At 54.6% G+C, this 20,736-nt stretch overlaps 1 protein-coding gene across 1 annotated transcript in view; it reads left to right on the top strand.

Annotated features, from left to right (window-relative positions):
* Positions 1-19,574, top strand: part of IKZF1 (IKAROS family zinc finger 1) — an 80,537-nt gene extending 60,963 nt beyond the window's left edge. The window contains exons 6-9 of the mRNA XM_015589420.1: positions 1,943-2,006; positions 3,573-3,698; positions 7,582-7,716; positions 15,172-19,574. Of these exons, the coding sequence (XP_015444906.1) occupies positions 1,943-2,006; positions 3,573-3,698; positions 7,582-7,716; positions 15,172-15,881 (1,035 nt within the window). The 3' untranslated portion in view covers positions 15,882-19,574. The remainder of the gene's footprint in view (positions 1-1,942; positions 2,007-3,572; positions 3,699-7,581; positions 7,717-15,171) is intronic.
* Positions 19,575-20,736: the final 1,162 nt, after the last annotated feature.

Raw genomic sequence — 20,736 nt, 5'->3', positions numbered from 1 at the left:
TCCCAGGGGGCAGAGGAAGGGGGTGGGGAAGCCTCACACACTCAGACTCCACCGCAGGTGGAGTATTCCAGAAGAGCCCTCCTCACCCCGTTTTGTCAGGTAAGTGGGTCTTTTTAGAGGATTTTCCGGCTGCGCGTCCACGGGGCGTCCGGCCGATGCTCCCGCGAGCGCCCAGCCACACTTTCTCGCGCTTTGCTGGTTGTGCAAAGCGTCTCAGTGGCCGTCGTGGGGATGTTTCTTGGCGAAGGCGACAGACGAGGTGACTCGGGGCCTGCCGTGACCTGTCCTGATTGGGTGGACGCCTGTCGCCAGAGGGCATGCCGTCCCAACTGGCCCGTCTGTAACTCTCACGCCGGGAGCCGGCCAAGGCCTCAGTAGCAGAAGCCAGTTTGGGGCTCTTGCTGGATTTTAGTGAGCGCACCCCAAATCATCCGGAGCCCCAGCGAGGGCACAGCAAGCACAGATGTCTGTGGTTCTCAGAACACCCCCTCCCGGAAGCACATCGCACCTCTGACTGGGTTAGCTGTGCCACCTCCTGAGAAATCTTTCCTGCCACTTCTCGTGATCGAGTGGCCCCGTAACCCTGCAGGTCACGGGAGGACAGTGTGGGGCTGCATGGCATGCCACGCGTCCAGCCCACAGGGTGTTCGCCACAGCGTCCTGCGGAGCTGGGGACAGATGACTGCCTCCCCACCCCATCCCCCGCCCTCACAGAGCTCCCCCATCCAGACTGCCCATCCGGTGACCTTCATGAGCAGGGCACTGGGGGAGACGGAAGCCTGCAGACCAGCCCCTCCCAGACGCCCCCAGGCCAGGGACCAGGGACGCTGTGCCTGTGCGAAGGTCTCCTAGGCTCAGGGCGCCTCTTCCCAGATGGGACAAGTACAGCTAACGTCAGCTTCAAGAGGCCTCGGCCTGTGTCCCTTTGTCACCCACGTACTGAGCACCCCAGGCGCCCCTTGCTGGGTGGAGGAGACAGGTGCAGAGTAGCAAAGCACCGCGCCTTACGAGCTGTGGCATAGCATCCCAGGGGTCAGTGGGAGCACAGGGAGGGGGTGACCTCCACCCCCACAGAGCAAAGCCGCCACCGCCCCATCGGCATGGGCACCTGCGGAGGCCAGGGGAGGGCTCTGCCACAGGGGACGGGATGTGGGGCTCTCCTGAAGTGGGATGGTGACCACAAGACAGCGTTTGCAAATGTCCCCACGTGTCGGTAGTGAGTGAGGAGCACGCGTCCTGCCCGGGCGGAGCTGAAGGTGCGTGGGAACTAAGTGACAAGCACGGTCCGTGCAGGCTTCAGATGTGACGATTGTGCGAGCCGCGTACGGTGCCTGACGGGCCACGGAGGACCGAGAAACTGCGCAGACGTCATGGATGAGGCGTCAGTGCAGTTGACAGTGACTCTGCGTGGGGGCAGCGGGGAGCAGAGCCCGCCCTGGGGGCCGAAGGCGCAGGCTCCTCTGCTCTGCACCGGCCACGTCAGCGGCCCCCTGGCTTGCACTGGAAATCTCTCCCGCATGTCGGCACCTAGCTCTGAAGTGACCCTGCTCTCTGTCCTTGCTCTGGGGAGGCCAGGAAAGCATATGCAGGAGCGCTTGGGGGTGCCCTGGCCCCACACCTGCTCGCTTCGTCCGAGGCAGGACACGGGTGGACCTGGGACCGTTTGTCCTATAAGAGATCCACCGATGAGCAGCTAGGCGATGCTGTCATACAAAGCCCTCACCGATGCAGGGCTGCTGGTGACTCTGCCCTCGGAGGGTGCCACCGACACACGGCTCTTGGAAAAACATGATGACTCAAGTTCTACGAGACGATTTTGCTAGAACGAAGTGAAGACTTCGGCTTGTGCCTGCAGACTGAGCCGTGGCCACAGCCCACTTCGTTGTGACACGGCCGCTCCCCAACCCTGCTACAAACCGATCAGCCTCGCCGCTTTCCCCAGTGGCTGGCGGTGGCCCGAGGTCCCGCGCTGGTGCTGGAGCTAGAGAACGCGGCGCACACGGATGGCGGGAGGGGCCCGGGTGGTCTGCAGGGGTCGGGGTGGGGGGGCCCTTCCCTCTTCACTTCTTTTTTTGCAAGTTGCAAGCTGAGCTAGAGATGTCTTTCCTCCAGAACGTCGAGCTCTGCTTCAAGGTATACTTTCGCTCTGTTGCCACAGTGAGTGTATGTCTTAGATTCCACAGTTAAAGTCAATTCTATACTCAGAAAAACAGATGTTCAGACCCAATGCCACAGAGACGTGAATTGACCGAAGTTCTAGGAAAGGACGTTGAGGGGTTATCTATACCCTATAAAATGCACAACATTGTACATTTCCCTAATGTTAGGGACACAACACTTTCTACAGGTAAAGAGCCTTTTCTTCCTCTAGTTAATGACCCAGAAGTCACATTTTGGGTTTTGTTTTAGTCTTTTTAAAACATAGCTTCTGTTCACCTAAGGAAGAGATTTAACCAATACAGGTTTCAGCTAAACCATTTTAGCAAACATTCCTATCTGGATGGTATTGACCTTTATATAATACTTTTAACTATGTGAAATCTAACAGTAGGAAAGAACGTAGAAAATTATTCTGGTCTTAGGATGGAAATTTATCTTCTTTATATAAGTAATTGAAGATACTCTATCCGTTTCATCTCTTAAAACGCTATCTACTGAATGAAGTGTTTAAAGCCAGGCAGGACGTGAACCTGTGCTAATCTGTTTCCTAAAATACCGCTCATAAAATTCAGGAAGAACCAAGCTCGTTGTATTGAACAGCGCTGCTCAATACAGTAGCCACTGGCCATGCACGGTATTTAAGTTTTAATTTTAATCAACTGAAATTAAACAAAATTAAAACTTCAGTCCTCGGTGACACGCATCATACATGAAATGCTGAGTAGCCGCAGGCGGCTGGTGGAGGCCATACTGAGCAGGGCAGCGGCCGCCGCGTTGGACAGCACAGAGACAGGCGATGCTTGCATCGTCACAGTGGGGTCCGCTGGCGAGGGCTGATCTGGGGCCCACGTCTCCCTAAGTTCCCAGGACACGTTTTCCAAGTACGCATTGGAAATGAATGGCTCATTTCGTTAAAGCGCAGCTACCCGCTGGGGCTCCTTAGAGACCTCATCTTGTCCGGCGTGGCGCCCAGGAACGGGCTTCTCCTCGGCGGTCAGGCCTCACGCCGGGGACACACCGGGGACACGCCGGCCCGGCCCGGGTCGAGGTGGGCAGTCTGACCGCGGAGGCGCGGCCGCGTTCCGCCCAGGCCTCGGGGCCTTGCTCCCGTCCCTGCCAGCGCGTCGTGATGCAGGCTCGGTCCCCGGTGAAAGCACAGACGCCAGCGAGTCCAGCGGGAGAGAGTTTGGTGGTCAGTGCAGGGGACACAGTAAGACGAAACGGGACGACGGGCGTTGGCAGGACGAAGGCGGGCCCTGGGCGCCGGCCCGTTTAACCACGGTGACGCCGAGCGCGCCCGGGAGGCTTTGCGCTCAGGGGGTGGTGTTTTCGGCGTCGTGGGCGTGACTGTCTTGCGTGCGTCGTGAGGCCGGCGGTAACTGGGGCTCTAATCTCGATTGTGTTTTCCGCAGTTGGGAAGCCTCACAAATGCGGATATTGTGGCCGGAGCTATAAACAGCGGAGTTCCCTAGAGGAACACAAGGAGCGTTGTCACAACTACCTGCAAAGCATGGGCCTTCCGGGCACCCTGTACCCAGGTAAGTGCTGCCAGCGCCAGGCCTGGCACCTAGGCCCGCACCCAGGCCCTCCACACCGGGGCCAGGGAGGTTTTGGCCACGGAAGCCGCACGTCCCGTTAGGAGCGCACTGTGCCCAAGCTGTCGTGTCACCGAGAGTGCGACCTCAGAACTCCTCCCTCCTGCGATCTGGGGACGGACGCCGCGAGACGGGAGCGTTTGGTTTCGGTTTTTCCTTTTGTTTTCGTTTCTGTTTCGGCTTTTTTAACCTGGAGTGTTGACGGCTTCTCTGTTCGGTGACCAAATCGGGGCGTGAGATCTCGTTTGAAAGACAATTTGATGGTGAAGTTGATCGGATGAGCGCTGCCAGGCTGTATTTTCCCTCGAGAAAGCAAGTTTGACGGAAAGGGCTGGCAGTTGGCAGCGTGGCGCTGTCACAAGGAGCTGTCACAGGGTGCCAGGGCGGGGCCTTCTCACGCGCTCGGCTGCTTTGTGGGGCGTCGCCACTCCAGGCGGCCACGCACCCCGATCCGAGACTCCACGGCAGAACTACGTAGAGATGATGCCCAGCGAGGCATGTGAAAGGCACGTCCCTGACTTCATCAGACTGTAGTCTCTCGAGAGCAGACCGGCTGACGCTAACTCTGCTCCGTTAGGATCCCTGGGAACCCCTCATAAACTGGGGGGCTTAAGTCAAAGCTGAGAGTTTACGAAGCCTCCCTCAGCTTTGTGACGTCAGTGGACGGCTCCTAAAGGAGCTCCGCCCGAAACCATCGGATTTCCTTTTAAATTTTAAACTTTTTCCAATTGTCGTATTTTTTTTTATCGTGGTGAAATGAACATAAAGCTTAGGGGCGTGACCGTCGTTGAGTGACGCGTCCGCGGCCCACGTGCGCCCAGGCGCACTCAGGTTGCTCACGGCAGATGCGAGCAGATCGGGGGCGGTCAGAGGACGTCCTGACCGTCTGGGTGGCGAGAGGCCGCGGTCCCGAAACGCGCGCTCCGTCCCAGCCGGCTCCCCGCCGGTGGCTGCCCCCCGGCCTTGTCCACGAAGGGTCGTTTCTCTGCCCTTCTATTCTGAGGTCCGGTTCTGGACTGGAACAGGGTTGCCGGCCAGTGCAGGAGGGAAAACCGGATGTTAGGAATGATCGTTAATAATAGTAAGGCAGCAGTTCTCGGGGTGGCCGTGTCGCGAGGTGGGAGACTAAGGGATGAGACGGTGATTCATGCTCCCTTAAAATAAAAGATGGGCACGCACAGAATGTATTTTTCTGCAAAAAAGAAAAAAAAAAAAGCGAATTAATGGATCGCAGAAGTGAGTATTCCCGATACATGTTTAACCGGCCGTTTGTCCACTCAACAAAAACTTGAGGACTTGTCACCTGCAGTGCCTCGCCCTGTGAGCACAGCCCTCGGGTCCCCCTTTAAAACTGGAAGACAAAACGCACGAGAGGCAGAGTGTCCGGCCTCCTGCAGGGCCCGCTCGGGGACGGAGGAAGCCGTGAAGTCGTGGTGGCTGAGGCTGCTCCCAGGGCACCAGCGGCCTGCCCGTCACCCAGACCCGGCTTCCAGACCCGGCTTCCAGCTCCAGTTCTGCATCTCTGTTTGAACGTGACCCTGAGCTCGTCTCTTAGATGGGAGGGATAATTCCTACCTGGCCAACCGGTGGAGGAGGGATGGACGTGACGGCAGGGGACGCAGGTGTGCGTCACGCACTCATCCAAACGGACGAATTTAGGCCACCCAAGTGTCGACACCTGACTCTCGATTCTCTTCTTCTGGCTGTCAACGTCGACGAGCTCATACGTCACCTATACGTGCATTAAATATTAGACTAATAACATGTGTGTTAAATGTTCCCTGGTGGTCAGCATCGATTCAGTCCCAGATGTTAATCTGTCCCCATCAGAGATCGAATGACTTGGAGCTCCACAGCCACGTGTCTTTGTGTTCCTGTCTCAGGAGGCGAGGAGCCTTCTCGTGAGCCGGCCACAGGGACTTGGGAATCTGTAAAACACTTTGACGAACGTCCTCCAAGATGACACCTGGGATTCGAAGGGCGGGCAGCAGGCGGGGCGGGGTGTCTTTGTCACTTGGTCACTTGGCTTTGCTGTGCCGGGGCGACTGAGCCTGTCCAATCTCGTGTCCTTCCCGCCCCCGAGACCAGCCCACCAGGCCCAGATGGACACCCACCAGGCCCTCCCTTCTCCCGGCCGCCCCCAGGACAGGCTGTTCTTGCGGATTAGGTACAAACGAGGCCTAGCGTGGAGGGTGTAGATGAGATCGATGTTTATGACTCACAGTACCATTTACTAAGAGGCATTTTGTCATCTGTTGTAATTCCCTCATGTCTTCATGGAAAGCACCTTTCTCGTGAGCCTCATGTGCACAAATTGCACGAGGTCTTAGAGTGAAATGTGTCTGAGAGCAGAGCAGCCAGGAGCTGTGGGCTGAGTCGTCACCCCCTGTGACCATCGAGGGCTGGCACCTAGGTGCTGCACACCCCCCACCCCCGCCACCCCGGGCCGGCCTGGGGCCCTGCTCAGCGGACATGGGGGACCCGTAAGGGAAGCGTGTTAGCTCCGTCGGTCCAAAGTACGACCAGCGAGACTGAACTTTACGGGTTTTACGTGCATCTCTCATCTAAGTCAGTATCACGTTTGCCCATTTAATGTGAAACACGCATTTCTAATGTTAAAAATTACATTTACCAGCGATAATAAGTGACGGGAAATAAAGTGAATCAAGGAAGACAAAATAATCGGAGATGCCCTCACTGGCAACGTGCCGTACGTAGCGAAGAGAGCTATCGAGCTGCCCGAGGCAGGAAGGACCGCGCGGAAGGCCGGGGACGGGGCTGCAGCCTCACACGTGTCCCCGATCCAGGCGCGGTGTCACCCAGAACTGGTCTGCGAATCTCCCCGGGGTTTGGTCACCAGAAATCGTGAGGCATCTTGGAAAAACAAAGAGGGAACTGGCATCTTCTGAATGAAGAGTGATGGCTGATGCCGTGTTTAAGGCAGCCGCAGTGCGAGGCGCCTTGGAGAGTAAGCAGACGAGGCCGTCGCAGGAAAGAGACGCTTTGCAAAGACCCTGGGACAAGTCCGCCCGCCACACCGGAGGCAGGAGGAAGCATGTGGCAGGGGGTTTAGTGGGCATCCAGAGACAGTGTTGGAGGAACTGGTTATCTATTTGGAAAGTAATCAATTTACTTTTTCAGCTCTTTATACGTTAGGATAAATCGCAGGGAGGTAGAAGTTATGTTACCAAAAATCCGAACACAAACACTGGAATACAGGTGAGACCGTGCAGGATACAAAGTTGGCTCTTCAGTGGTGGAAAGAAAGAGATGATGTAAGAAAAGTAGAGACGGGCTTGAAATACTCCCCGCGCCGACGGCTGCCTCCGCGGCCGGCAGGCGTTTGCTGGGTGCGGGCTCCGGAGCTCTGGGTCCGCTCCCCGTGTCACCGGGTTTGCTGCAGCACCTTCAGCGGCCACGGCGCTTCTGCTTCTCGGGTCCCCGTGCGTGGGTGCGGTCGGCCCCTTACGCGTTCTAGCGCGACAGTTCTTTCTCAGGTGATGTCAGGCCAACTGAGTTAGGGAATTTGGGAGCATTTGAAAAGAGGACTCGTCGAAGGGACACAATTACTTAATCGCAGTCCACCTCCCGGTGACAGTGGCGGCGCTTGCTCCTGGGGTCTGGGGGTTTCTGTGCGTTTAGCAGGTGTCTTCCGCGGGTGTCTCTGGCCAGCCTCGGTCTGCCTGGCGGGGCTGCTGACGAGCCGAGAAATAATCTCCCTAAGGGCGTGGCTCTCGTGGGCGCTCAGCAAACGTCAGGTTCACACGGGGCGCGAATCCCTTCGCTGTAATCCTTTCTAAACTGGCCTCTCTGTCTTTGACCTTAGTCATTAAAGAAGAAACTAATCTCAGCGAAATGGCAGAAGATTTGTGCAAGACGGGGAGTGAGCGCTCCCTCGTGCTGGACAGACTAGCAAGTAACGTCGCCAAACGTAAGAGCTCTATGCCTCAGAAATTTGTTGGTAAGAGTTAAACGTTTGCTGTTTCTTAAAAAAAAATAAACGACTATCGGGTGTTTTAGACTCAGGTGGTAACTCGGGGTAGGAAGAGGGAAAAGTATCTCATTTTTTAAAAAGCAGCAATTGCCAAGGTTAACGTTTCTTAGATATCTTGGAATTTCCCGCCCCCCCCCAGGCCTCTTAGAAATGACAGATTTGTCCCCAGTAGTTTTCCAGAGGTGACCTTGCAGTGTCGGGGAGATCCGCCTGTGGACGCTTCATGTCGCGTGCACAGGGTGGAGGGCGCAGGCCTCGCTGGGCGGGGGGCTCACCTCACAGCCTGGACACCCCCTGCCCGAGCAGCCCCCCTAAGCTTCAGATGCTCACAGAGCCCGTTCCACACTAATGGCGGAGTCGCGCAGCAGCTGGCCCAGGAGAAGGCCCCGCAAAGGGGGACACGGCTGCCACTGCTCTTCTCACAGGCGAATCTCCGCCTGTGCCGGGAGCTTCGAGGGCTGAGGCAGGGAGGCGGCCCTTTCCGCCGGGAGCTGTGGTCCCGTGGGTGGCAGACAAATGCACCAGAAGCCGTCACCGGGCGAGACACTGCGCACAGGCAGTGACGCCTAGACAGTGTGTGCGTGGAAATGCACGGGGCCCGGGACCCGCCTGCGGTGTCAGTGCAGAGCCAGCGTCACACCTCGGGGACGTCCCACGACCTCTCTGAGGCTTAGTTTTATTCTTTACGCATCTCATGGCACTTTGTGAACGTGAATTAACGCCGAGGACGTGAGAGCATTTCACAGCGCTCAGTGCTCAGGTCAACTTTATCGCAGGGGTGACGATGGAGGAACAGGACCGTGCGGGAGGGCCGCGTCCGGGGGCGGGGGGTCCGGTCGAAGCTCCTGAAGTTGACAGTGGCCCTGAGGGAGGAACAGGGACTCTGCGCTTTGTCCGCAGGGGGAAGAGGGAGAGGGTCGTAAGCAGACAGCTAAACACAAGGGCGACGGTGGTTGTGGGGCCGGCGTGGGCGCGATCGAGGCTACCTCAGGGGTCCTCAGGAAGCAGTGAAAACATCGTCCCAGTGAGCTCTGGCCGCAGGGTGGCGGCCCTCGAAGGCCAAGGCGGGGAGGTGTCCTTCGTTCAGTCGGCAGAGCGAGCATCCTGGACAGTGGAGACCATGGGTACCAAGGCCGACTGGACAAGGGCGAGGAAGGAAGCGTCTGTGGAGGCGGGGGGCTGTGAGGGAGGGGCACAGGGCCCCGGCGGGGACCGGGCGACGGAGTCCACAAGTCCCGGCGGCTCCAGCAGGGCCGGCCATTTGCAGAAGTGATGGGGGGGTGGGGTGGCGGCGGGCTCTGGGAAAAGACTTCCCGGCAGAGATGGCACATGGGCGCCTGGGAAGTGTGCGTTGGGAGAGAGGCTGGGTGGAAAGCGGGGTTTTCTGGGGGTGCCTGCCGTCCTGCAGGACAGACGGGCCGGCAGGAGCGGGCAGGGCAGAGGAGAGGCCACGCTCCAGGGGCCCCGGCCTGCCTCCTGCACGTGATCAGGCTTTGGCAGAGGTTCATCGCAGGCCGGGGGCGCCAGGGTTGGGGAGGAGGGTGAAGGCGTTTTTGCAAACGGCCGGCTGGAGACGCTCTCGGGGCTGAGAACGTGAGGCCTCCGCTTCCAAGGACTGGCGAGTGTGGTCCTGAGCACAGCAGGGGCTGTTGGTGACGGGGACTCGTTGCCCTGGGCTGAGGGCCACTCGGAGCGTAGCGGAGGCGCCAAGGGTGGGTGACCAGGGAGACAGAACGAACACCAGCCAGCAGGTGTCCAAGGACCGCTCACGGCCACAGGCCTTGGGAAGCGGAGGACGACGTCCTCCATCAGGTCAGGGGCGGGCGGCCACCAAGGGCTTTGTCAGTGAGCACGGGCCACCTGTGATCGCTTTGGGGACTTCAAACCGAATGAGGCCATCTGTGAAACCCTGCCGGAGCCACCTCAGCTGAGACCACAACTTAGGTGTTGTTTTGCGGTGCAGATGTTAAGGGAAACAAGCAACGCTTCCCTTAGGCGAAGGTGAGGTGGGAAAGGCGCCCCGGTAGGAGAGGCAAGGGAAAGGTGTGCCCGCAGGGGCCCCGTGCCCTGCCGGTGTCCCCCGAGGGCCCGGCGGGTGGCGACTGATTTCTCAGCTAACGGCCCTTGTTGCCCCCAAATGCCCTCGCCCCACTCTGAGGTGGTTTCAGGCTGCCACACCTCATGGGTCGGTTTGTCACCCTCTGATCAGGGATGGGCCTCTAAGGTCCCTCTTACCTCTCCCTGGGTGTCAGGTGTGTCCTTTCCGTAGACCCAGGAAGAGTGAGTGGGAATGAGCTCGGACCTCGCGCGCTGGCTCAGGAGGTGTGCACTGGAGAACGCTATGGGTTTGCGTTCAGGACACCTGGGGACAGGGTCCGGCTCCAGCTATGACTGTCTGGTGGCCTTGAGCACATCGCTGTCCCCGTCCGTGACGTGGGTGCGATGCCGGCGGCCTGCGTCCTCCCAGTGTGATGGGTGTGGCAGTGCCATCAACAGGGCCAGGCACCTCGAAAACATGAGCCGATAGTATTTTCATGATGAACGTTGCTCAGCATGGCCTATATTTTTGCCTGATGGGTGTGTCATCTGTGGTTAACATTTGTTAATTAAACTTTGTCACGAGTGTAAATAAGTGTTTATTTTGCCAGCAGCATTCCTCACCATTATATGTCATCAGAGGCCTCATCCTCTGAGATAAGCAGACACAGGTCACTAGGGCAACGGACTTCATGAGAAAGGGAGCGATATTGAAGAGCAAAGCTAATCGTCATTTTTAGTCTGGTGATGCTGGCAAAGACAATTTTTAAGTACAGAAGAGGAAATTGAACAGGAAAATAACAATGATCAATATCCCTGCTACCCATTATAATCACCTTATCTTTTTCTTTTTTAAGGGGGAAAAAAAACCCACCCTATTGTATTCTTAAAATGACACATGATTAATATAAAAAATTTTAACGCAAAGATGAATGTTTTAAAATCACCACGAAACCCAGCATCCAGAAATTACCAATATTAAGAGTAGCTGAGATTCATTCTAAATACCTTTTTATTTCTATGCATAAGTATGTGCGCTGAGGGGATAATGAGTAGGCGGATTGATACAGGTGTGAAATAAATGCCGTGGGGACTCTCTACCACACTGTGGATGCCATTTCCGTGAAAGCATCACATGTCTCCATGTCTCGGATTTAAGAGGCAAGCGAGGACCAAACCAAGTGGGAGGGCTGGCTCATCTGCAGATAAATGTTTTCTCACAGGAAGATACTATTTTTCCAAGGCTTTTTCTAAGATTAAAAATAGATTATGAAAACATGAAGACCTTTAAATAATTTTTAATCCGTTTATATCAATTTAAGCCGTATCTCCTGACTCGTTGTTTTGAAAAATAAGAACATTATCGCACTTCTCGATGCTCAGCTGTGTTATTGTCTTTACATTGTCCAGCTTCATCATTTCCCATTCCATTCTGTAATCAGAATTCTCGTAATAGTGGAGCTATGTATCATAGACGCTACGTTTAAATTGATTCAAGGCTCCCATACAGTCCTTTTTCTGCTTTCTCTATTTTGAATTTTTTTTTTTTAGATTTTTCAATTGTAGTTGACATTCAGCATTATATTTGTTTCAGGTGTCACAATCTCTGTTTATTTTGAGGCATCTCTTAATTGATTGGACGTTACAGTAAAGCAGCTTTTTCTTGGAGAAGGTTCTGTGGATTGTTTTCTGTCCGAGGCTGTCTTTCTGTTTGGAGAGCATCTTGACATAGGTGCAGTGTTGGGTCTCTCTTTTATTCTCCCAGAGAACTTTTTAGTTCTTGCCATGGTGACCGATGGTAAGATTTTCACGTTCTCCCTGAAGAGTTCTTTCTTGAACCTTAAATAGCCTCCCTGGGATGTGTCTTGGTGTTCTGCATTCTGAATAAAACTTTCCTGCCATTTTAATCTGGGAATTCCCTTTCTCCCGCTCCCCCCGCCCCCATTTCTGGGAAATTCTCTTCTTTATAAATGCATCTTTGCTCCACTTTTTGTGATTTCTGTTGAGGGATACCAGTTGTCCTTATGTTGGATAATTTGTCTTCCATATCTGTTAGCATTTCAAGTTTTGTTTTGTTTTGTTTTGTTTTTTGCTTTTTCCATTTATTCACTTATTATCTTGTGCTTTTCCTGTATGTCAGTAATTCCATTTTTAGTTGTTTCTGTTCTATTATTTGCTGTTCCTAATCCACGTGTTAATTCTGTAATAATACTTTTTCAATCTTTTCCCCCTGAAATCTGCAATCTCCTTTTTCCTCTCGTTCTGTTGTTTTAGCATTTTGTCTTTCTGTATTTTTTTTTTATGGAGTCCGTGTCACGAAGCAATTATGAGACATTTCCTGTCTTCTTCGAATCAGGCTTCTCTCCTAGGATAGGCTCAGGGGTCTGTGCTTTACTTCCTCTCGCCCCTGGTATCACCACAAAATATTTTCATGGTAACTATGACATCGCTTTTCATCTTGCTTGTTCTACTCGGGCTGATATATCTTGATTGACATTGCAACGTTTTCCCACTGTATCTGAGACTTTTTTTTTCCCCTGTGAGAGCTCTCGACTTTTCTAAATCTTGAAAGAATGCCAAGGGTGGGGTGGCGGAGTCAGGCGAGACAGAATGCAGTCTTTGTTAAAAGACATTCTCTCGGCAAGCTCCCCTCGTGCTGAGAGTGGCTTAAATGCCCTAAACCAGTTGTCATTGCACCTGCGGGGGAGTGCTTCCCATCCCCAGGGGACATGCTGGGACTTGGGGCCAGGCTCCCCTCAGTGTAGAGCATGGAGGACTTCGCTCCTGCCAAGAGAACTAACCTCCCCATGCACTTGTCCAGTGTCACCTGGTTCTAGCTAGCGGAGGTTTCAACTGCTTGTTTGGTCAGTTAATTCTCTACAGTTAATTCTCTACAGCTATATATTAGGGTAAATGCTGGGGATTGTGTTGATTGATACTTAAGGTTTTTGGAAGTGAGATCAGCAGCCAAGCTTTGCCATATAGCTCATGCAAGAAATGTCTTTCCTTGGTCTTTGACTTTTTAAAATACGTATTTCATTAGAATATGCTCCTTTCTCTAGCGGATTGTCAAAGTGAATTTTGTGAGCATCTATTTTTCTCACTTTGTAGAGTATTAAGAAAGAGAAATTCTGTGGGTTGTTTCAGTACACCATGGTGAACTGAAATATATGGGTTCCCTGCCTCCCACATCCTTTCGTTGTTGATACCAAGCCTCACAAACAACAGATCTCAGTGGTTGCTTGGGAAACCAAAGAACCATGACTCTGGGAGAAACAGGATGATTAGGTGGGAAAGTACCATTTCTGGTGTGTCTGCAGAGGGTGTGACTGGCCGCTGACAAATTTTCTTTCTGTAATCCGAGAATCACATCGTTTCTTCATCAAGCATGTGCCACACAGACCAACAGTAGATTAAAAGGGATAGTGGCCAGGCCGATCTATGATAAGTACCCATTACAAAGCAAGATAAGTGTCCATTACTAAGGATACTTCATAGTATGTTGGGGCATAATCCCGGGCCATTATCAACGTCGCAGACATTTTTTTAAAAAGGGATTATTAAGAAGTCTGAGAACTGCGGGCTTGTTTATCCCTCTGTTGCTGAGGACTCGCAGAAGGCTTTGATGTCAGGTGTCGGCGCGGGGGGAGGGGACTCTGCGCTGCCACCACCCTCACCGCCACCGTCAGCCATCCTGGACTGTGGGACAGCCTGCAGATAATCCCCTCACCTCTGTCCCTCCCCAGTCTGTTCTTCCCTTGGTGACGAGAAGGGACCCCCTTCCTTCACGCCCTTCAGTGGCTTCCGTTTTCCTTTGGGTAAAGCATCACCGTGGTCTAGACCCTGCCCACAGACTCCACTGTCCCCTGCCCGCCCCGCAGCCGGGCCTGTACGCCCAGCGCCTCCAGCAGTCCCGACAAAGCTGCAGCCTCCTTCTCCTGTTTCCTCTCGCTGTCCCAGTATGGGACGCAAACCCCACTGGCCTGCCGACTCACCTTCCGTCTGAAGCCTGTGTCTCTGTCCTAGCCAGCCTTCGTCGTCACAGGGCTTCCCAGGCTGGGACGCACTCACTGTTCGTGTGATCCTGCCCTAATGCCTGTCCCCCAGTTCGCTACATGCTGCTAAGGCCGGGGACCATTTTTACTCACTCCCCTCTCTGTCCCCACTGTCTGGTCCATGGTAGACACTCAATGAAGATGTGTAGAAATGAGAAAAGGAACAGAATGAGGGGTAAAATGTAACTATGTCAGACGCGTCCCTGGATGGCCTCACGCGCTTTGATTTATTAACCACCCTCAAAAGAAAGAAAATCAGTAGTCCTGACGATGCGTGCCAATGCTCATTACTGACTTTGCTCACGAAGCCATCGTTCCCTACTGAGAAGGTGGCTTGTCACAGAAATGCCTTTTATTTCTTTGCGAAAATGTTTACTCTAAAGCTAATCACAAGAAGCCAAAGCTAGCCCCGGATTCCAGCTTTCCTGGGCACAGAGCTGCACACGGTGGGGTCAGACCGTGGGTAGCTACGGGCGAGGGCCGCTCCCCAAGGAGGCCTCGGCGAGGGTCCCAGGGCGTCCTTCACACTCGGTCGTTTTTTGAAAGAGCACGTGAACACCTTGTCCCCTGGAGCTCGCTTGGTTTGCTCCCAACTTTCCAGCACATGTCCTGGGGGCGCAGGGTTCCAGTGTCACTCACAAGGGACAGGAAGGGACTTTAGGGGCGGGAGGGTGTGGCGAGGGGCTGTGAAGCCTGGGGCTTCTCCTTACTGTCACCTGTCACAGCCCAGTCAGCTTTGTGTTATGGACAAGAATGCGGTCACTTTATTATACAGCTTATACAATAGCACATATTTTGATGAAGTTTTATTCTGGAATAGACCTGTAAGGAGGACATATCATGTAATATGATTTTAAATAAATACATTGGGCATTATGGTGGCTGATCATGGAATCGTGTATTTTAATTAAATCTAATTATGACAAATTATAAATTGCTTAGAACACCATGTTGAAAATACATTATTGAAATATTAATCTCAAGTATAACAAGGTCTGATTATACCACCACAGTCAGGACGCGAGTATCCGCTAGTCCACTGGAACCTGTGCGGTGTGTGTTCACATGCACCATCTCGGCTCACCTATCCGTTTACTCATTTGTCCAGCCGAATTTCTTTAAGTGCTGTCTCAGGCCGGCCCTGCGCTAGGAGCCCACGGGCAGAGTGGGCTCAACCTCCCTTGCGTCGGAGGTGTCCCTGGTGCTTGTCTGTGTCACACTGGGTCCCCCTCCCCTCCCCCCAGGGTTGGGTGCCCCCCTTGGCAAAGATTGCATCTCTTGCTGCCCAGGGGTAATCCAGGCCTCACTGATTGTCACCTGCTTCCCACAGGGGACAAGTGCCTGTCGGACATGTCCTATGACAGCAGCACTAACTACGAGAAGGAGACCGAGATGATGCAGACACACGTGATGGACCAAGCCATCAACAACGCCATCAGCTACCTGGGGGCCGAGTCGCTGCGCCCCCTGGTGCAGACGCCGCCCGGCGGCTCGGAGGTGGTGCCGGCCATCAACCCCATGTACCAGCTGCACAAGGCCCACGGCGAGGGCCCGGCCCGGCCCAACCACGCCGCGCAGGACAGCGCCGTGGAGAACCTGCTGCTGCTGTCCAAGGCCAAGTCCGTGTCCTCCGAGAGGGAGGCTTCGCCGAGCAACAGTTGCCAGGACTCCACGGACACCGAGAGCAACACGGAGGAGCATCGGGGCGGCCTCATCTACCTGACCAACCACATCACGCCGCACCCGCGCAACGGCCTGTCCATCAAGGAGGAGCTGCCGGCCTACGACGTGCTGCGCGCCGCGTCCGACAGCTCGCAGGACGCCTTCCGCGTGGTGGGCACGAGCGGCGAGCCCGTCAAGGTGTACAAGTGCGAACACTGCAGGGTGCTCTACCTGGACCACGTCATGTACACCATCCACATGGGCTGCCACGGCTTCCGGGACCCCTTCGAGTGCAACATGTGTGGCTACCACAGCCAGGACCGCTACGAGTTCTCGTCCCACATCACGCGCGGGGAGCACCACCTGCACCTGAGCTAAGCCCCGCCCCCTGCACCTGAGCGAAGCCCCGCCCCCGTCCTGCGTCGGGGCGCCGGGGGCGCAGCGCGGCCACCCGAGGCTGCGCTTCCATTCCCAGGTGGTTTTCAGTTTTTCATTTTTGTTTTCGTTTTTGTTTTTAAGCTGGTTGGCTGGGAGTTTGAGTTGCTTTTGAAAACAAGATTTTTACTGTTAGATGCAGGGTCCCATCGGGAGCCCCCAGACTGCTGTTGGGCAACTGACTGCTCTGCTGAAATCCCCTCGCCTGTGTCCCTAGCACCCCCCAATGCCAAACGAGTCACCATCTTCCGCGAGCATTTTGTAAAACCCGGGAGGACTGGGCCGGCTCCGGCGCCAGCGTGGGAGGCACAGCCTGGGCGCGCTCTCCGGGCCGGAAGCGCTGAAGCAGCCAGTGCTCCAGGTGTGGCCGCGTGGCGAGCGCTGCAGGTGAACACACCTGGTAGGTGCCCCCTACCCAGCAGGGCCGGGACACTGCAGGCATCTGCGGGCCGGAAGTCCCAGTTTCATTCTAAGGTATGGTTCTAAGTCATATTCTGCACAGGAAAGTAAGTTATTGGGGACAGTTGTGACTGCAACCTGGGCAAAGGTGGAAGGAAGGGGTGGGCGGGCCTCTGGGACGCCTTCTCAGTTTCCAAACGTCTGGACATCGCCCAGATGACCACCGAGCCTTCGGGGGCTTCTCGGCAGGTGGGTTGAGCTCAGCATCCTGTGGCCGTACCCCAAGACCACGGTTCTCTGCTTTTTCATCCCTGTGCCTTTAATGGTCCCCAAAGTCTGTCACTACATGTTAACACCAGTCCTGAGATTTGGACCTTCGTCCCTTTGACTGTCTCCAGTGAAGTTCCTCAGAAACCAACCCTCGGTCGGCCCAGTTCCGCGCTCACCTCCCAGCGGGGTCCCCCTGCCCGCAGAAGCCCATTTTCTCAGAGAAGGCCCATCCGAGACCTCATGTTAGCGGGACGTGTTAAATGTCCATTTACTAGCGTGTTCTGCCTTCCCTTAGTCTCACTGTATATTATTCTTGTTTTAAAATCGATAAAAAATGGATCCAGAATGACCATTTTCAGGTCAAGGAAAGATGACAGGCACAGCCCAGCAGGCGTTGCTAACAGAACCGACCTGTTTGAAACTCGACTTCCTATCGGAAACCGCCCCCCTCAGGACAGACCCACACGTGCGTGGAGAGGCCCGCGCGTGGCCCGCGTCCCGCGCCCCTTCCTGCTGGCGACGTAATGGTCAGGGGCCTCACCTGGCCAGCGCACAGGTCAGTCGGGAAGCGTGCAGGCAGCACTGCAGGTGGGCCCCTTCCCGCCCAGCTGAGACCGTGACGGCTCCCTGACACCTCATGAGGCGTTTGGGGATTCCATTCCCAACCAGGAAGGGCCACATGGCCAGGTCGGTCCTGTCGTTAGGTACGGCCATCTCAGCCAGCTAGGCAGGAAGAGTGTGCAGTCTCAAAACGGTCACAGTGTTAGTGTTGGTCTTCGCCGAGACCGAGCCAAGACAACGAACATGACGACCCAGAGAAGCTGCACAGAGGCACGTCCCCAGTTACTCTGAATCCTGGCCCCGCGGGGCCAGTGCTGTGGACATTTGCGGCTGGCTCTTCTTTGCTGTGGGCTGTCCCGTGCTTTGTAGGACACTTAACAGCACCCCCGGTCACTACCCAATAGATGCCCGTAGCACTGTCAGCTGACAACTAAAAATCTCTCTGCTCATCGCCACATGTCCCCTGGCGGGGGCAGATCACCCCCACTTGAGAAACACTGCTCTAAGTGAATTCTAAACCAGCCAAAGGTCTGAGAAGCCTTCCGAGGATAAAAGCAGTGGAAGAATCCACGGTCAGCAGTCTGGAGCCTGGCTCGTGTCCCTTTGGAGTCATTTTAAATTTTATATGGATTACCCGCTGCGGTCTTCAGAAACATGCCTTTCTCATGTGCACTTGGGCCTTGTTGAAAGGATGGAGCCCACACAGACATCGTTCCTGAGCCATGGGCGTCTTCGCTTGCAGAACAGTATGGCATTTTGAAACTGGAAGGAAACAGTTTGTCGTATTTTAGACGGTGGCACACCGACGCCGTGACCGAAGGCCGGGTACAAGGGCCGGGCTGCCGACGGCTCTCATTCTAAGGGCAGCTGCAGAGAAAGATACGCCTCATCCGAACAGGCGTGTTCTGGGTGAGAGGAGTCATAGGTGTCCGCTTTGCTGGCCCATGTCACCCGTGTCACTGGCCCCGTGCTTTTCCGCCCAGCCCACAAAGGCGGTGGGTTGGCGGGACTGACTTTTCCCAGCAGCTTCAAACAGAGCCCAGCCCCAGAACTGTAAATAGAGGCTGCAGGACTTTTTTTTTCTAGAACGCTTCCCGCTCCCTCTCACTGCCTTTTATAGCCAAATGTAACTGTTTGTTTACACACCTTTTGTTGTGGTTTTATATTGTAACGGCATTTTTCTTTGGAACATTGTATTTAAATAAGGTTTCTTATAATGTCAACAAGTAATTAAATTATGTTTGCAAGGTGGCCACATTCTGTACCGAAAGCTGTTAACGTTTTTCTCCCAGCTGGTTAAAGTAGGATTTTGCATGCCCTTCCACCTTTTTGTTCTGTGGTTTGTCGTGCTGTTGGATGGTATGAGTGTGTTTTGGGGACCGTTGCATACTCAAGTGCGCTTGGGGTCGGACACTCTCATCGTGTTTAAAATAAACATCACAGGAAGGAGGGTCTGGGTAGCGGGTCGATCTGTTGATTATGATGAGGATTCTCCATTTATCCTTCCTGCCCTTCCCCTGTCATAGAAGCCCATAGAAGCCTGGCCACCTGCTCCTGACCTAGGTCCCTCTGTAACGTGTACCTTAGAGCATAGGCTCGTCCTAGTGGAAGGGTCACTAAAAAAAATTGCTTTTTCATTGCTTTGTCACCGAAGGGCAGATCCCAGCACCGGTCACTTCAGATCCCAGCACGACCCACTTCCAATGTAGAATCGACTGTGGAACGAAATCTTAGACTCTTCATTCAGAAAGAGCTACCTGCTACGGAGGTGTCAGTTTGGGCTTTTTGCTATTTTTGTGCTTTTTTTAAAAAAAAATTACATTATGACTCTTATAGTGTCATCTTCTTGCCCAAACAAAAGGCAAACGAAACGGACGTGAGTAGACAGACCACGAAGCAGATCTTCCTCTGCCCTTCACTTCTTAAGTCCCAGCAATAATGAAGGGTCAGCCCTCCGTAAAATCCAGGCAGCTCTCTTTCAGTGCGACGCTCTATTTTTTAACTATAAAATGAACCAAAATCAGACTTACTTAAGATGTACAGGCATCACAAAAGAAGCACATAAGCCGTTGGTGCCGGGGCATTCACTGTGAGCGCGTGTCACCAGATATCAATATGCAATATTGTTTCCAATACTTTCTGATACACTTTTTTACAATGTCGTCGAGTGTGGCGATGGTAGGTCCGATTTGTTTGTATCCGATGCAGCCGTAGATCTTCAGCTACCACCCCGGCGAATACGTGTACAGGATTGTAAATGAGGAAACGCAGTTGGTTCCCAGCCCGCCTCTGTGATGATAACTTCTTTCTATTTAGCTACGGACAAGGGGGTGTGTCCTGGAGGAACAGAGCAGCCTTTTGTACACATTTCGAGATGCTTCTTCTGTAGTCATAGAACTAATAAATGCAAGAATACGATCTCTGCCCCTCTCGCGAAGTCCGCCTGGGTTGAGAGAGGGCGCTACAGGGCTGCGCCGCCCCGCGGATGCCCTCAGAGACAGAGGCGGGGCCCTGGATCACCTGCCCCAGCGGTGCGGGCCGAGGGTGGGGGAGGTCGTGGGCAGCGAGGGCTCTGCCCGGCTCGCCGCAGACTGCCACAGTGGCAGGCCCACGGCCGAGGGCCCGGAGGTCAGTGGCTGGCCGCGGTGGCCACCCGTCATCACGACCCTCAGCTGCAAAGCTGCATGTTTCAGGCAGGGCTCTGCCGCAGACACATGTGGCTGCAGATGTGAGTGCAAGTCCTCTGTCCCTCTGAGAGACATAGCCAGGCGTCACGCGGGTTCAGATCTGGTAAATAAGGCGAGGTGACCAAGATTATAGGGCGCGACATTCGGTCCCAGTGAGGTGAAGCTTTAATAAGGTCATCAGGTCATCTGCCCCACATCAGACCCTGGTGTCAGTTCCCAAGGGGCCGTCAGAGCCGTCGCCGGCCAGAGTGCATCTCCTGAGGCTGCCTCTCCGAAAGGACCCATCACGCACAGAGACAGGTGTGACGACACACCCGTTTACAAGTCGGGGCCACCGTGTTATAGCTACACCCTGTCACTTCTTGGTGACCAGGTCCAAAGAATAAAGCATCTCTACACTTATTTAGAAACAACCTGGGCTCAAGCTAAGGGGGAAAGGACACTCCGAGGGGTGGGGTTTGGTGGCGACAGGACGGTGTCTGTGCCTGTCTTTGCTCTTGACTCCTGGCGAAGCTTGACAAGTGTGTGTTGAAGAAACGGCGAGCAGCGTTGCTCGCAATGGTCACTTCCCGGCCTCCCGGCTCACGACCGACCGCCTGCAGCTCGTCCTGGAGCCGGGACGCAGCTGGGGACACGGCCGGGGACATGGCCGCTGGGCGAGGGTGAGCCTTGATCTCACGGCAGGAGCCTCCAGCGAATGACAGACTTCATTCCCTGGTTCTCACCGCCTTATACTCGACGTCGTCCTGAGAATGATTATTCTCAGCACGGCCTCCTGGCGCTTCGGACCGCGGTGTCCATTTACCTTCCTCTGGTTCCCTGCAAACTTAGTGACTTGGGGCGCAGCCACTCTCTGTGCCCAAATGGGTGGCCACCACACA

Source organism: Pteropus alecto, unplaced genomic scaffold (genome assembly GCF_000325575.1).
Source record: "Pteropus alecto unplaced genomic scaffold, ASM32557v1 scaffold21, whole genome shotgun sequence".
Taxonomy (NCBI): Eukaryota; Metazoa; Chordata; class Mammalia; order Chiroptera; family Pteropodidae; genus Pteropus; species Pteropus alecto.
The sequence above is the reverse complement of the archived record's forward strand: the minus strand, read 5'-3'. Positions and strand labels throughout refer to the sequence as shown.